Here is a 15,668-nt window from a genome sequence, read left to right on the forward strand (position 1 = left end):
GTGTCTCAGCCTTGGTTGCACATGTGAATCACCTGTGGAAGTTTGAAAACTACTGACACCTGCCTCCCATCCTGGAGACGGATTTCACTGGTCTCAGGAACCGGTGGGGCAGCCTGAGTTTTTAACATGTTTCTAAAGAGCAGCCAAAGTTGAGAACCACTGAAATACAGAGTTGGGAGCTGTTGCTAATAAAATTCTAGCTCTGCTGTTAACATGTGACTACTTAGCAGGGCTTTAAAACCTGTTAAAGTAAGTGCCATACAAGTTCAGATGCCTTCCAAATACTGAACATAAATGTAATAGGAATCGTGTGGAGATTCAGTGCTAATCATATCATGGTCCCTAACACATAAACAACAAAACCCACTCAATAAATGTTCAGCTTCGTTGATGGGTTTTATTTTCTTGTATGTCATAGTAATAGCTAAGAATAAGATTTAAATCAATGTCTGCTGATAGATGTTGCCTTAAACTGAGAAAGGACTGAGTTCAAAGATAGGAAGGAACAATTGATTTGAAGCTTTAGGAGCCCTAAATAAAAGCATATACCTGGGGAAAAAATTAAAAGCCTGAAACTTGAGTAGTTAACTCAATAAAAATAATTTTGTAATAAAGCACAGGAAAGCAGTCTACTTGATCACGTAGTGATTGCTAATGTCAATCCGACACCTCTATCAATTGATAACTTTATTTTTTAACATTTTTTACTGATTTATAATCATTTTACAATGTTGTGTCAAATTCCAGTGTTCAGCACAATTTTTCAGTTATACGTGAACATATATATATTCGTTGTCACATTTTTTTTCTCTGAGCTACCACAAGATCTTGTGTATATTTCCCTGTGCTATACAGTGTAATCTTGTTTATCTATTCTACAATTTTGAAATCCCAGCCTGTCCCTTCCCACCCTCTGCCCCCTTGGCAACCACAAGTTTGTATTCTATGCCTATGAGTCTGTTTCTGTTTTGTATTTATGTTTTTTTTTTTTTTTTTTTAGATTCCACATATGAGCAATTTCATATGGTATTTTTCTTTCTCTTTCTGGCTTACTTCACTTAGAATGACATTCTCCAGGGACATCCATGTTGCTGCAAATGGCATTATGTTGTCATTTTTATGGCTGAGTAGCATTCCATTATATAAATGCACCACTTCTTTATCCAGTCATCCGTTGATGGACATTTAGGCTGTCTCCATGTCTTGGCTATTATAAATAGTGCTGCTATGAACATTGGGGTGCAGCTGTCATCCTGAAGTAGGGTTCCTTCTGGATATATGCCCAGGAGCAGGATTCCTGGGTCACATGGTAAGTCTATTCCTAGTCTTTTGAGGAATCTCCATACTGTTTTCCATAGTGGCTGCACCAAACTGCATTCCCACCAGCAGTGTAGGAGGGTTCCCTTTTCTCCACAGCCTCTCCAGCCTTTGTCATTTGTGGACTTTTGAATGACGGCCATTCTGACTGGTGTGAGGTGATACCTCATTGTACTTTTGATTTGCATTTCTCTGATAATTAGTGATCTTGAGCTCAGTTGACAACTTTAAATGTAACTTAGATTTGTATATGATGTAAAATTAGTTATAAAATGTTTCATTAAATTGCTTTACTAGTAACACAAGAGTTTATTTAAATGACTTCATGAGAATGTAGCACTTTTACCCTAATTTGTGGACCAAACATCTCTAAGGCAACATTTGTCCAAGTCTCTCTGGAGAACATTCACCCACCCTGAGAGATGCTATCTGCAAAACCAGTTTTTCCCACATTACAGCAATTCCTAGAAACAATGTGGGGAATGCTGCTTTAAAGAACACTTGTCTCAAACAGCCTTTGAACATCAGGGACTATTTTAGTTCATTCACTGCAATGTAGACTTTTTCTGTCATGGAGTGAATGTTTGTGGTTCCTCAGAATTCATGTTGAAATCCTAACCCCCAAGGTGATGATGGTATTTGGAGGTGATTAAGTCAGGAGCACAAGGCCCTCATGAGTGGGATTCCTGTCTTTAGAAAACAGACCCCAGAGAGCTCCCTTGTCCCTTCCTCCATGTGAGGACACAGCGAGAAGGCAGCCATCTATGTACCAGGAAGAAGGCCCTCACCAGACACTGAATCTGCCCGCACGCACCTTGATCTTGGACTTCCTGCTTCCAGAACTGTGAGAAATAAGTACCTGTTGTGGAAGCCCCTCGTCTGTGGTACTTTGTTACAGCAGCCTGAATGGACTAAGATGAGGACCTATCAGAATCTGTTTCTTTTTTTTCTTTTTGCAGAGGGTGGGGGTGGGAGTGGAGTGATGGTGGTTCTGGCACCTGTTTGAGAAAAGCAAATGGCCTGTTTAGTCCTGCCCCCACCTGTTCCTTCTCTTAACATCATCAGGAGCCACTGTAACAGGTCCTGATTATAAGGATATGAAGTGTAGACTAAACCACCTAAGAATTCTAGTTCTGTCGCTGCCTGACTTCCAGTGAAGTTTTTTTCTTCCAGTTCTCATGATAAATTAAGGCTGTTAAACATTACAAGAATCATTTCTATGCCTTTCCTACCAGTCATTGAACAAATATGAAGTGCCTTCTGGCTAGCACTTCGGTGGGGATGCACCTGGAAGGGCACTTGGCTCTGAATTATTGGACACTGACTGGGTGACCTACGCATTTAATTCAGTTATAACGCTACCTGGAGTTAGCATCAGATCCCACAGGTTGATGGCTTAGTCTGCTCCCACGAGACTGCTCCCACATTTTCAGACACCTACTGCAAGTCTGGGTTGTTACCTGAGGTTCCCACTGACTCCCTCCTTGGGTTTGGCTGATTTACTAGAGCAGCTCACAGAACTTAGAAACATTCACTTAAACACTTACCAGTTTATTATAAAGGACATTCTAAAGGATACAGATGAACAACAGCCAGATGAGGTACAGAGAGTAAGCTGTTCCCCTGGAACAGGGGTGTGTCCCCCTCTCAGCACATGGATGCATTCTAGTGCCCCAACCCAGAAGCTCTCTGAACCCCATCGCTTTGGGTTTTATGGATGCTTCATTACAGCATTAAAATAAAAAATTGAGACCAGTCTTGAAGATTCCCTGAGCAGACAAAGCCAGTTTAGGCTTAATTTAGCTTATTTTGCAAGACTAACCTGGGTCATTTCTTCCTTATGCCTTTGGAAATCATAAGCAAAACAAAAACTGTTTCCCAAGGCTGTTAGGAGGTAACCTGTAACCAGTTCCCTACCTTCTAAGACAATTCTAATATAACCAATCACTTGGAAGAATAAACAGCCACTGCCTCCGTGCTATATACGCTGCTGTATACCAGCATAGCCCTGGGCCTGGGCCTGGGCCTGTTTTGGAGTGCTCCTGGTGTGCACACTCTTTTTGGTGTGGGCACAATAAACATTCACTAATTATTTCTTCCATGATTCATTGGTTTTCTCTTACTGTGATTTTTGACGACAGTCATGGCTGATGAAATCATTGGCGACAAAACTCAGTCTTCTCCAGCCCCTGCCCCCCTTCCTCCTTGAGGTCAGGGTTGGGGTGGGGGCGGGAACTGAAAGTTCCAACCCTCAAAATCCCACAGTTGGTTTCCCTGGCAACCAGCCCCCATCCAAAGGTACCTGGGCGCTTTCCAGTCATCTCATTAAGGTGACAAAAGATACCTTTATTGCACTTATCACTTAGGACATTCCAAGGGTTTCAGGAGCTCTGCCAGGAACGAGACAAAGACCAAATACATATTTTAAGTCAAAATACCACAAGTACCAAACCAAATTTTTTCACTTAAAAGGTTTATTTTAGCAGCTCAGTTTTATTACATTCTACATAGTTGTTTAATATATTTGTATTTGTTCTGCATAGATGACATATTCGTTAACTTTTATAGTTGACGTTTTCATTTGATATTTATTTGCTGCTACCTGACCTGAAGAAAGAGTCAGGAGGACAAATAAAACCCGCATGGTGGAAGTGCGGAGCAGCGTCTGACTTCTCAGCAGAACTTTACTTGGATGTGGACTTCAGCGTCAGCTTTTCTTCCTCTTCCTTCTCAAATCCTGAGCAGACGGGAGATCTTCCCTTGGGATACCGAGCACAACACTTACGCAGTTCTTGGATGACAGCCTGGCACTTGGATTCCATGTAGTTGTTGGCTGCAAAACAGACAGGCAGACCCTAGTCACCATCTCACAGGACTTGGGCACCAGGAGGTCTAGATCTACAGACCTGGGAGAAACAGCATGTCCCCAAGACCAGTGAATTGTTTCTCATTTAGAGACCTGTCAACAGGCTAATGAGGAAGAAAAGTATGATTTACAAAGTGGTTGAAAGGTATTTTTACATATAATTTCCTTTTCTTTAAAGATGAGTACTTATGTGCCTTTTTCTAGGGCAGTGGTTTTTTTTTTAAGTTGAAGTGTTGTTGATTTACAATGCTGTGTTAATTTCAGGTGCACAAGCATACTGATTCATTTATATATAGTATCTTTTTCAGATTCTTTTCCATTATGGTTTATTTTAAGATATTCAATCTAGTTCCCTGTGCCATACAGTAGAAACTTGTTATTTATTTTATATGTAGTATTGTGTATTGGGCAGTGGCTTTATTCTTTTTTTTTAATTGAACTATAGTTGACTTGTGTTGACTTCTGGTGTACAGCATAGCGATTCAGTTATACATATATATAAGCAGTGGTTTTTAACCTCCCCTCTTTTTTTTACAGCTGAGCTAAGAATGGTTTTTGTAAAAGATTGTAAACACACCACCCCCAAAAGACTTCCTGTCCTCCAAAGCCTTAAAGTAATTGCTGTTTGGTCTTTTACATAAAATATTTGCAGATCCCTGCTATACACAGACCCTGGGTCAAGAAGCACTTGGCCTAAAGGTTTTATATCAGCTGCAGTTGATCTGAGTCCCCTGGTACTAAAGTAGGGGGCATGCATGTTAGCCCAGGATAGGAAAGAATTCTGACTAGAAAGAGAGTATGTTTGGGTGTGTAAGTCCAGATTTAGGGTTCAAACTGTCACTGTGCCCCTTACTAGTTGTGTGATCTTGGACAAGTTACATGACTTCTGTGTTGCTTTCCCTATCTATAAAATGGGTCATAGCAGTACCTACCTTATGGATGAAAGGATTAAATGACTTAATATTGTTTGAAGCCCTTAAAACTGTGCTTGTCACCTCGGGAGTACTCTTAGTCCATCCAGCCCTCAATCCTTCCACACTAGCAAGGGGGTGGAACCAGCTCTAACTTGATTCTTGTTTCTAATTCAAATCAGGTAAGAATCAGAATCAGGTAAGAATTTCCTTGGGAGAAGAAATTGTGAAAAACCTTTTTCCTTTTTCTTAAATTTGGAGGAAGGGAAGAAAAGGATGAATAAAATGGCATTATTATTATACATGAACACTTTAAAAGATTTTAGAAAATATTGCTTACATCATAAAAAGTCCAAGAATGAAAGTGAAAAGTCAAAGGAAATATACAAACAGAGGTTTTCTTGGTGGTGAGTCTTTGGGTGAATTCTGGACATTTTTCCCACCCATCTTTCTATATTTTCATGGGCATCCATCTCTATTACTTTAATAATCGGAAAATTATTTAAAAAGTCAGTTTTCAAATTCAGATAGCCTTGCAGCTTTTTCTAGTTGCTCTGCTAGTAATAACTCACAGGTTTAAAAAAGTAAAATCTTCTAGCATTTGGTCAAACTTAACAACAAATGGACAAATCACATCAAGTGTGCTTTAGCTGAAATTTGCTTTTGCCTTTAAGAGTTAGTTGCTGACTTTGGGAGCGTGAATTCCAATTGTATTTTCACCCTCTAACCTGATTGCTTTTAAAAAGTGGGTTGTCAGCCACAGTGAAGTATAACCAACCCATTTAAAATGAGTCTTTTTTTTTTTTTTTTAAAAAAAAAGGACTTTGCTCAGCTTAGTAATTCTCGACTCTGGCTGTGTATTAAAATCACCTGGTTAGCTTTTTTTTGACTGATTCCTGCCCAGACCCCATCCCTAGAGAGTCTGATTTAATTGTTCTAGGCAAGTTTTTAAAGCTCTCCAGGTGATTTTAAATGTACAACCAAGATTGCAAATCCCAATCTTAGATCATATCACTTCTTATTTTCTGCATCTCTAATGATATAGTTAGGAAAATCTTCAGGGTGAGTTAATTGCAGAAATACTACATTCTGAGAGGAGTTAATATAGTTTGCTGACAAAAAGAACAATTGGTCTCTTGTAGTTAGTTCACAAAGTGGAAAAATATTTTTTAAAAAAAGCATTTAACGTACTACCTTGTAAACATTTCTGTATTTCACAGGCTTGTTTCTGGCACGGATCCTTCTGCAGCATATCCAGAAAACTAAAATGAGAAAAATAATTTTTACTTTGTCTTCTGTACATAAAGACTTCAAAGCCCCCTCTAGATGGAATTTTCTTCTGAGACAAGCAGTCTGTTCATACAATTGCTGCAAAACAATTACACTAAAAAATACTCTTCCCATTCATAGGATAAATCAACTGTATTTTATAATATTCCATTTGACTTGGAAGATATAAATAGCTTTACATGGGGAAAAAACCCTTGAATTCAAGTCATCTTGATCATTGTAAACCACCCTTGAGCCTTTTTCCTTATTACTCATGTGTAAAATGGGGAGCATACCTACCTGAAAGCATTGATGGAAAGATTAAATGTGATAAAGTATATAAAGTGCATAGAACAGTGCCTGGAAGGCAGTAAGGACTCAAGACATGCTAGCTATTATCCTCAAGACTTTTAGAAAGCAAAACCTTACTGTTAATGTATATAAACTGCTAAGATTATTTTACTTCAGGAAATTCTTGTAGTAATTAGGTAGTAAATGCTTTTCTAGGAATCAGCAATACTTGGTGTTATTATTCCTGAGAAAGGCGCTAGTTAGGCAGCTAAAATGTTTTCTGGAGCTCTTACAGAAACCAACTTATTTAAAATATTTGTAACCAGAGAATGAATTTCAAAGTGCCCACGATTTTGACCAGCAACGTCTAATAATTTGAAGATATTTCAGAAAGGAAAAAGGCCCAGGAGCCTTTGGAGCTAACTTCATTACTGCAAATAACCTTTTTTTTTTTTTTTTTCAGAGCCCCCTAAGTTCTCAGTAGATCCAAGTTAGGTCAGTACTGGGATGGGAAACACTGGAGCAAAACCTAGGATATTTACAGGATGGGAGAAGGAAAGGCAGGTGAATTGCTGCAGGGCAAATAAGCGACAAATAGATGTTGATGCTGCTAGGAGCTGCTCTCTTCTCTCTAAATCAGTACCAAGTCCTTGGTGATCAGGGCATCTGTTCTGCAGCAGGTGCTGACTTTTGTGGGATTCATCAGATCCCAGTTCCAGCTGATGATGTCCATTAAAGGTTCTATGGCAATTTCCAAAGGAGTCAATTTCAAGGTACGTATCCTAACTAAGTACTTTTGTTGACTTGCTTTCTGCCTGCATAACCCTTCCTCTGCAGTTCCACTTGCTGTGTTCTTCATGACCCTTCCTAAACTTCTGTGTTCTTGAGCAGTTTTTCAACCCACTCCCTCCCCCCAGGCCCACAGGTGGGTGCACTGTGGTAGTGGATGAAGTGATTGCCATGTACTGAACAGAACAGAGGAGCATATCTTCCTAGCATCCCAGCACCTGGAAAAAAAATAGATCATTAAAATCACCACAGCCGAATAGTGTGAAAAAGAAGGGAGGGTGGGGACAGGGGAGAGACAGAAACACTTACCAGATTAATCATCAGGCAAAAGCTTAAGCAACAGCTCCTGTACTCCCCTGACCTGTCAGAAAAAGAAAAGTTTATAGAGTACTCTGTTATAAGAGTCCCAATGCAATGGAAAGTTATTAAGCAACATGTGTACCATTAAATGATGCTGGATCTGCCACAAGCGAGAGTTGTTATCCATGTAGCGCTCCTCGGGGTAGAGTTGCCACATGAGAGGTAGCTGGGAGGTAAGAAGGTGACTTGGCCTGGCTGCGTCACCTAAAGGAACCTGAACTTGCTGAACTCGTGCCCTTAGGAAACTCGTCTCCTAATGGAAAGAAATGATCAAGAATAAAACCAAAGACTTCAGGATATTGAGACTGGTTAGAAACCAAGTTTCTTGAAAGCAAAATCAATAAAGAAATAAACAAAATGTAAACAGTTACCTCTTCCACGACGGCCACCCACGTGCGCTGGTATTCGTCGCGGTAGATACCCTCTTGGTGAACCCAGAGGTGATCGGGTGGAGCCCCCACATCCTCTCCTGCCATTCTGGGCTTTGGATTCCAATTCTAGCCCTGCTTTTCTCCACCTAAGCCTGCAGCACCCGCGCACAGGACACAGGTGTGACTTTTTGTGTTTCAATGAACTCACCAAGGAGCAAGGTGACCTGGAACTAGCAACCACCAACTAGAACCAAACCTCGTATATGTCTACTGGCACAGCCTAAATAGAACTGAGGATATCTGAAGCTTCCTGCAAGACACTGAAGTGACACTCAGGCAGAGCCTCGGGTAATGCTGGTGACTGTGAAGCACTCAAGAATTCTCTTAGGTGAGGAGGACTGTGGAAATGGAGGACTAGCACTACAGGAGTGGGGCACTGGTCTTAGTCTTTACATTCACGAAGCAGCATCTGAAAATGCAGCCGGCAACGGAATACGCACAGGAGTGTGCTGAAGGGCACGCTTATTTGGGCAGGAAAGCAGTGTCACAGACACATGCATGCCACATTCCCCAGGTAAAAGCCCCTTCCAAGCAGTTTCCATTTTAAGAGGTAAGACTGTGATGGTCAAATCACGTAATCATGTGCATGGCTTTCTAAACTGAAAAGAAAAGCTCATTTTAAGGGCAAATGACCTATTTATCAGTTTACTTAGAAAGGTTACTTACAGCGGCTGGGCATTTCCAGAAAGGGGTTTTCATTTTAGGGAAAGTATTTAAGGTAGCATCATGGAATTTCTCAGTTGCAAGAGACATCTGGGGCTCATGACAGTTCAGAGCTGAGTGAGATCAAATGATAGTTATCCCTCTGGGTCCTGGACTGTGTCATTGTAATACTGCTTCAGGATGTCACAGGAGCTCATTTTTCCATAGAGGTGTCGGTTTAAATTCTGTTTTCCTAAGTCAGAAGGCCAGAAAAGCCCCTGCACCCTTTGACAGGTGTAAAGGAAGCACACCTTCTGGGCAAACTCTTCCCATAATGCAGCCTCGGCTCTAACCCCGTAAGAACCCCCTGCCCAGTCCTGGATCTCATTTCAGGGCCTCACAATAACTTGACCTGCATTTTACAGGAATGAATCGTCTGGACCCAGCTCACAGCATCAAGGCATGGTTTCACTAGATTTCTGTGCTTCAGAGAGCCCAGATACAGCACTGGGGGACCTGCTCCACAAAACCAAGGCCTTCCATTCACATTAGGTGGCCATCAGGTAGAAGAGGAACTGCCATACAGCTGAGGAGGTTGTTAAACTCTCAAAGTGAGATTGTTAAGAGCAAACAAGATGCCAGAACATAGCATGGTGCCAGAAAGAACTAATGGAGGTAAACCAAGCCCTCTTTTCAGGAACAACAATCTGACTACTTTGTTGTTTTTCCTTAACATTGTTTCTCTCAGTGGCCACACAACCTCTCCTGATCCTGCAGACTCAAAACTTATGAGGAGTTACTGTGGACTTCTTCCTCTTCAGTTGCTACATCCCATCTGTCACCAATTCCAGCCAGCACCACTGCCACTGTATTTAAGACAAACTTTCCCCCAATACCAGTTCATTTTAGCTCCATATCCTGGCTCCCCAGGCCCCTGTGCTTATCTCAGAACTATGACAATAGAGTGCAGGTGCCTGCCTTCTCTATGAAAACAACTTGCCTTTTATGACTACTGTAGCGTTTGTCTCAACTAAAATTCATATTTTGACCTCTAATTGTAAAGTGCCTTGCATTTTGCTCTGCTTATTTCACAAGTCCTGTCCCCACCCCACCCCCAAATACAGTATTAGAAGCCCGTCAATAAAAGGACTAATACAGTACTAGTCAAACAGGGTTCCTGTGAGTGGATGGGTGTGTATGGTGAGTAGAGAGGGTAGACGGACAAAGGCCACATAGACACGGGTAGAGATCAATTCTCTAGGTGTATTGGATAGCGATATATTATTTTTTCAAAGCCATTTTTTTTTCCCATTTAGCAGATACAATTGTTCTGCCTCTCCTCCCTAAGGCTTCAGAGAGGGTACAAACAAAAACCTAGTAAATACCAATGTCAAAATAAAATATATTAAAGTCTGGATTTTGAGTACAACAACAACAACAACAAAGTGTGCCACACCCTCCCTCCTTTAAAGTAGAAATCAAGTGTTAGGGTCTAAGGACCATTTCAACATCACAGATAGGTTCCAGCCACAACTAAAACACTGACATTTAAATTTGTTTTGAATGAAAAGCAAATTTTTACTGGTTACACTGACATTAAAAGGAAATAATTCCAGTGCAATAACGGGCAAACACATTGGAGATGATGGTCTGAATTAGTGTGAATCACAACCAAGAGGCCTGTGAGTCACTACAAAATATTCTTAGAAGAAAGGTGGCATGATGTGCTGCTGTGACCCAGAGGACAACATGCTGGGCAGGAGCAAACCTCTGCACACAACCCCAGACTTGTATGCCACCACCTGGAGGTGGCAGGAAGGCCTAGCGAAAGGTGACTGAAGTGATCAAGGGCCTGAGAAGCTGCCAGATGAGCATGAATCAGAGAACAGCCAAGGGATTAAGAGCAAAGCCACCAAATCACAGGTTGTATGAATGGAACACAATTTCCCTAAATGGGACTCTTGGAACACTTGTCCTAACTTTTTCCTTGGTCAAAATAAGTTTGGGAATCTTGTTATGCAGTAAAGAAACTTTATTTTAACGCTTCCCAAATTTATTTGACTAGAGAACATTTTTCTGCATATGATACTTGTTCACAAAATTCAGGACCCCTTGGACTAAGATAACGTCTTAAAACCTCAAGATAAACTTAGATACAAGGTGCAGTACAATACACGAAACATAGACCTGTTCCACTCAACTCAAGGGATACTACCAGCTGCATATTCAAATAGATTTAAAAAAAGTTTTTATGTAGCTTTATTACCCATGAATGCACTAAAAGAGATTGTTCCCACCTTGATGCCACCGGCCAGGGACCACACTGGTGGAGATACACTGTATCTTAGTGAGGCATTTTGTAAACTATGTTTTAAATAGATGATAGACAACACAGATGGGCCTCCCTAGGTAGATTAAGTAAAACCGTAATTTTTCCTTTACAGAATGAATTATTTTGTGTCTTAAAAAAGTATAATTTGGTTTAATTTCCAGGTGTTTGAACAGTTTTTAAACATTAATCAGTTGAATACACTTATTTTATTTGAAGTCAATTAATAAACTCATCTAATTACAATGAGTGAAGTTACCAAGAACGCAAGCCCTGAAGTCAGCCCAGCCTGTGTATGAATGCTGACTTTGCCACTTACTAGTTCTGTGACCTCGGACAAGTTAACCTCTGTACACCTCAGTTTTCTAACATGTAAAATGAGAATTAAAGAACATACTGATCATAATTGTCAATACTTTCTTAGCACTTCCTATATGATTTATATATATTGACCCTTTTAATCTTCACACAATCACCCGATTAGATAGATGCTATTATAACCCCCACTTAAAGATGAGAAAGTAAGGCACAGAGAAGTTAGGTAACTTGCATGAGGTAACACAGCTAGGAAGTTGCAGAGGGTAATTCCAATTGGGGCAGTTTACACATACAAGATATATAAATGCTTAGTAGAGTGTCTAGCACATAATAAGCTTGCCATAAATGTTAATAGGGCTTTTTCTTGTACTCCAATGAAACGTTTAGAGCTGTAAAATGTGGCCATGAGCAATATAAAAGTTTGAAAATATCAGTCTGGAATATGAAACTGACTAACACCAACCACAGACAAAGGTGTTTTTCTTCTCGAAGGTGACTAAAAATGCTTATAAATGCAAAATATACCATCACAAAACATAATAATAAGAGCACCATCAGGGCTGGGCACACTAGCCACGCACAGCAATTGAAAATAATAGATGATGTAAAACTAAAACTGAAGCTTAAGAGAAAAGTTAGATGGGTCCAATGTAATTACACACTTGCAATTTTGCCCACGGTTCATCGTTATCAAAATTAATCATGGAAGGATGTACAATGTGGTTCTTAAGCATTAGGTCAAAATGAAGGTTGCTGGCATGTGTAATATTAGAGATAGGGCCCACATCCAGTGGAACTATTTATGGGGAGCCTTGGGTTGGAACTGACTTGGGAGAAAAGAGCAAAGCATCAACACCTCTTCAGGTAGCACCGTGGGCACGTTCCCTTTCCAGTACTGGCTTCAAAACCACACAGGGCATACAAAAGCAGATTCAACACAGCCATAAACTGATGGGCTGTGGATGCAGCCCATATATTTTCCTTCGATTTAGAATCATTCCTGAAATCCACGTGTACTTCCTAACCTTGGGAGTTGGAAGATCTGTACTTTCACCTATTGCACGTTTGTTATACGTCCAAAGAAAATTACTTTTACACGTAATTTCACCATGTCTGATATCATCGAGACAGGGACGGTCAGGGAAACTTGTATTGTGCATCTCTGCTGCGATACATCCGACCTTGAATAAAAACTGAAGTTCCCCATTCCCCTTCCCTGTCTCCAACAAATCGATACCTAAAAGCCTTTACAGAAAGTAGCAGCAGGCAAGCTTAAGAGTGATACTTTTCAGATACAGTATAGCACTGTTTCTGCCAAGAGGTTACTCACATGAATATAATGTTTCTTGGGCTAATTAATCCGCCTCGAGAGCAGCGAGGCTAAAACTTCAGGTCACCCACCCCGGGCCACTCAAGCCGGGATCGGGACGTGAGCCCGGGGCGAGCCGAGGGGCATTCGGGCCGAGGTCACCCGAAGCGAAGTGGTACGGCACGGGCCGGCAACCGGAAGTGGTCCAAGGAAAGAGAGTTGTACAAAATTCTGGGGCCCTAACTTGGAAACAAAACAAAATAAAACAAAACCTGAACTTCGGACCGAATCTCAAAGGAGCGGCCCCTCGGTAAAGAGGCCGGCGCGCGCGGCGATGCCGCCTCAGAGGGAGGTCCCCGGAGCGTGTAGGCCGCGCAGGGCTCTTCTCAGCGGGCGGGCAAAATGGGCGCCGACGCTCGGGAGGCGCCAGCCCGGCCGCCCGGGCGCTGCTTACAGACCACGTCCGCCTGCGGCCCGAGAGCACCGCCTCCTCGCCGCCCCCTGCGCCCGGCCTGACGTCCCGACCGCGGCCGGCCACCGCCCTCCGCCCCGACGGCCACGCCTGCCCCAACCGGCGCGGGCGTTTCCCAGGTGCCGCTGGGCCGGCCCCGCCCCCGCGGCCGAGCTCCGCCCCCGCGTGCCCGCCTCTCGCCTCCAAGCCCCGCCCCCGCGGAACCCGCGCGCCGGAGCACCCGGTTGGCCAGGCCCGAGTGGGCCCGAAGCGGACGTGAGCACAGTCGGACCAAGATGGCGGTGCAGGTGGTGCAGGCGGTGCAGGCGGTTCATCTCGAGTCGGATGCTTTCCTTGTCTGTCTCAACCACGCTCTGAGCACAGAGAAGGAGGAGGTGATGGGGCTGTGTATAGGGGAGGTGAGTAAGCCACTCAGCCTGGCCGGAACCCTGCCGAGCAGTCCCCCCGCGTCCCCGGGTCGGGTGCTGGCTGTGCCCAGGGCTGCGGAGGCCACAGCACCCCTGGCTTAGCTCCTTGGACATATCTTCTGAATGGTACTATGTTTGGGGCCCCGTTTCCTCTGGTCGTCTAACGCTTCCGCAAGCCCCCAGCGATCCGCATAAGCCTCAGGGAGTAGGGGGAGGCTTGCTTTTTCACTTGAAGTCTGTGGCTTTTCTTTAGTTCTGGAGTTGTCACCCCATTGACCAAAACCGCAAGTCAGACCAGACAGACATTATAGTATAACGAGGACATCAATTTATTACGAAGTAGCTGACCACGATTAGGGCCCCTAGCCTCGCGTCCATCCACTCTCCCCTCTAGGAAGCGTTTTGAGGGTACCAAATAACCGAAGACACGCATGGGGTTCAAAGACGCGAAAGTCTGCTCCGTTAAATGTTGCACAGGGGCAAAAGAGGATAAGTAAATAGAGCTGACTTGTTGACAGTCCGAAGTAGGATTTCTCCAGGCTTTCAATGCCGGTGTACAGGAATGCATGACCTAATTTTCATATAATCTGCATCCATGTACATCTGATATGCTTAATGTGATCAATAATGTTTTCTGCTCTTTCCCACTCTAGTTGAATGATGACACAAGGTAAGATTATATTTGTTTATTCCTATCTTTTCATCTCTATGCCATTGTTAACTTCAGTTATCACAAGTTTGGCAATATTTTGTAAGGGTTGCATTTAAAGTTAACGTTGTAACTCTGGAGCGCCCTCAATACTACATTTTGATTTCCGCCTCAACCCTGAAGGTTGGTGTCCACCTTACTTTCTAGTAGGACGATTTTCAGTTGAAATATGTATGACCCTATCTGAAATAAATGGTGAGGGGAACCAAGATCATAAGTGAACCTGTGAAAGCTCTTTGTGACAGATAATGTGCATATTAAGAGACACCCCCCCCCATTCATTTCTCCATCCAAACTGTCAGTGGCTTTCTGCCTCCTCCGGGTGGGCTCTACAGTGATCTCAGAGATCCCTGCTGTCTTGAATGCCTGAGGTGGTGAAAGCTTTGGGTTAACTTTATTTAAACTTCAAAACTTAGCATGGTGTCTACTGGTCAAACCCACCTCCTTAATACCCAGAATCGTAGGAGTTGTTTTGTCCATGAAAACCATGCACTCAGCCACTTATGCGTGGGTCTAATACTGCATCTAACAGGTGTATGAGCACAGCTCTAGCCTCAGTTTACTTTCCCTCCTCTTCCTTTGTCTCTGCTAAGGTTTCACTGCAAAACCTGCTAGTCCTGTTACTTTGCTGTAATACCTTTGTATATTCCAAACCTCAGTTGCCTTTTTTTTCTAATTTATCCCCAAAAGGAGTGACCCCAAATTTACATATACTGGAACTGAAATGCGCACAGTTGCTGAAAAGGTACGTGTGCTATAATTTTGCATGATGAAAACTTGCACTTGGGGAGTGCAGTTCTTAGCCCACCTTGACTTTTCTCCTGCCTGTACTCCCACCCCACCTTTTCTGGCATGTTCTAGCTTCCCCATTGTATCGCAGACCTATGGCTTTTTTTAATATGATAAAAATAAATTATGTCCTCTTCTGCCAAGCAGACAGTGGAGCTGATAAAAGCTATCTGGCAACAACTCCATCCACTTACTACCTTTAGATACAAACTTCTCCGTGTTAACCACTTTGCCTCCCTTCTTCCCATATCAAGGAAAGAAGTCCACTTCCTCTCCAGAGGAAGCTCCTCTGCAGCTTCTTCAGGGACCTTGCACATCCAATCTCTTGTCTCTCTTCTGAGTCTTCAACCTCTTCCTGTTACCCAGCTCTTTTCCCTTAGGATTCAGCTGTGCTTCCCTCATTTGCAGAAGGGAAAGAACAATAACTTCTTAATGCTGTATCTTCTTGTACTTAACTAC

The 15,668-nt window shown here is 42.6% G+C and overlaps 3 protein-coding genes across 10 annotated transcripts in view; 1 reads left to right on the top strand and 2 right to left on the bottom strand.

The window, feature by feature from the left end:
• Positions 1-3,773: 3,773 nt before the first annotated feature.
• On the bottom strand, positions 3,774-12,992 carry CMC4 (C-X9-C motif containing 4). Of its 5 annotated transcripts, none has more exons than XM_045504392.1 (3): positions 12,854-12,992; positions 6,289-6,356; positions 3,774-4,150 (listed from the first exon to the last, which is right to left on the bottom strand). In XM_045504392.1, the coding sequence occupies exons 2-3, from the start codon at positions 6,344-6,346 to the stop codon at positions 4,002-4,004; spliced, it is 207 nt and encodes a 68-aa protein (XP_045360348.1). In that variant the 5' UTR covers positions 6,347-6,356; positions 12,854-12,992; the 3' UTR covers positions 3,774-4,001. The 5 variants fall into 5 exon arrangements, with proteins under 5 accessions (XP_045360348.1, XP_045360349.1, XP_045360351.1 ...); XM_045504393.2 differs by lacking the exon at positions 12,854-12,992 and adding an exon at positions 7,886-8,022; XM_045504395.2 differs by lacking the exon at positions 12,854-12,992 and adding an exon at positions 7,298-7,643.
• MTCP1 (mature T cell proliferation 1) overlaps positions 7,523-15,668 on the bottom strand; it is an 86,121-nt gene continuing 77,975 nt past the window's right edge. Inside the window, exons 1-5 of one of the 2 annotated variants that reach the window (XM_010967090.3) lie at positions 12,854-12,992; positions 8,175-8,326; positions 7,886-8,056; positions 7,753-7,804; positions 7,523-7,661 (exon numbers count right to left, since the gene is read on the bottom strand). In XM_010967090.3, coding sequence (XP_010965392.1) covers positions 7,757-7,804; positions 7,886-8,056; positions 8,175-8,279 — 324 coding nt within the window. In that variant the 5' untranslated portion in view covers positions 8,280-8,326; positions 12,854-12,992 and the 3' untranslated portion in view covers positions 7,523-7,661; positions 7,753-7,756. Of the gene's footprint in view, positions 7,662-7,752; positions 7,805-7,885; positions 8,057-8,174; positions 8,327-12,853; positions 12,993-15,668 lie in introns of those variants that run through there. The other variant, XM_074359102.1, reaches the window with a different exon arrangement.
• Positions 13,432-15,668, top strand: part of BRCC3 (BRCA1/BRCA2-containing complex subunit 3) — a 53,043-nt gene continuing 50,806 nt past the window's right edge. For 2 of the 3 annotated variants that reach the window (XM_010967091.3, XM_010967092.3), the window contains exons 1-3: positions 13,432-13,702; positions 14,365-14,381; positions 15,111-15,165. In XM_010967091.3, the coding sequence (XP_010965393.1) occupies positions 13,580-13,702; positions 14,365-14,381; positions 15,111-15,165 (195 nt within the window). In that variant the 5' untranslated portion in view covers positions 13,432-13,579. The remainder of the gene's footprint in view (positions 13,703-14,364; positions 14,382-15,110; positions 15,166-15,668) is intronic. The other variant, XM_045504391.2, reaches the window with a different exon arrangement.

The sequence above is a fragment of the Camelus bactrianus genome, chromosome X (genome assembly GCF_048773025.1).
Source record: "Camelus bactrianus isolate YW-2024 breed Bactrian camel chromosome X, ASM4877302v1, whole genome shotgun sequence".
NCBI classification, from domain to species: Eukaryota; Metazoa; Chordata; class Mammalia; order Artiodactyla; family Camelidae; genus Camelus; species Camelus bactrianus.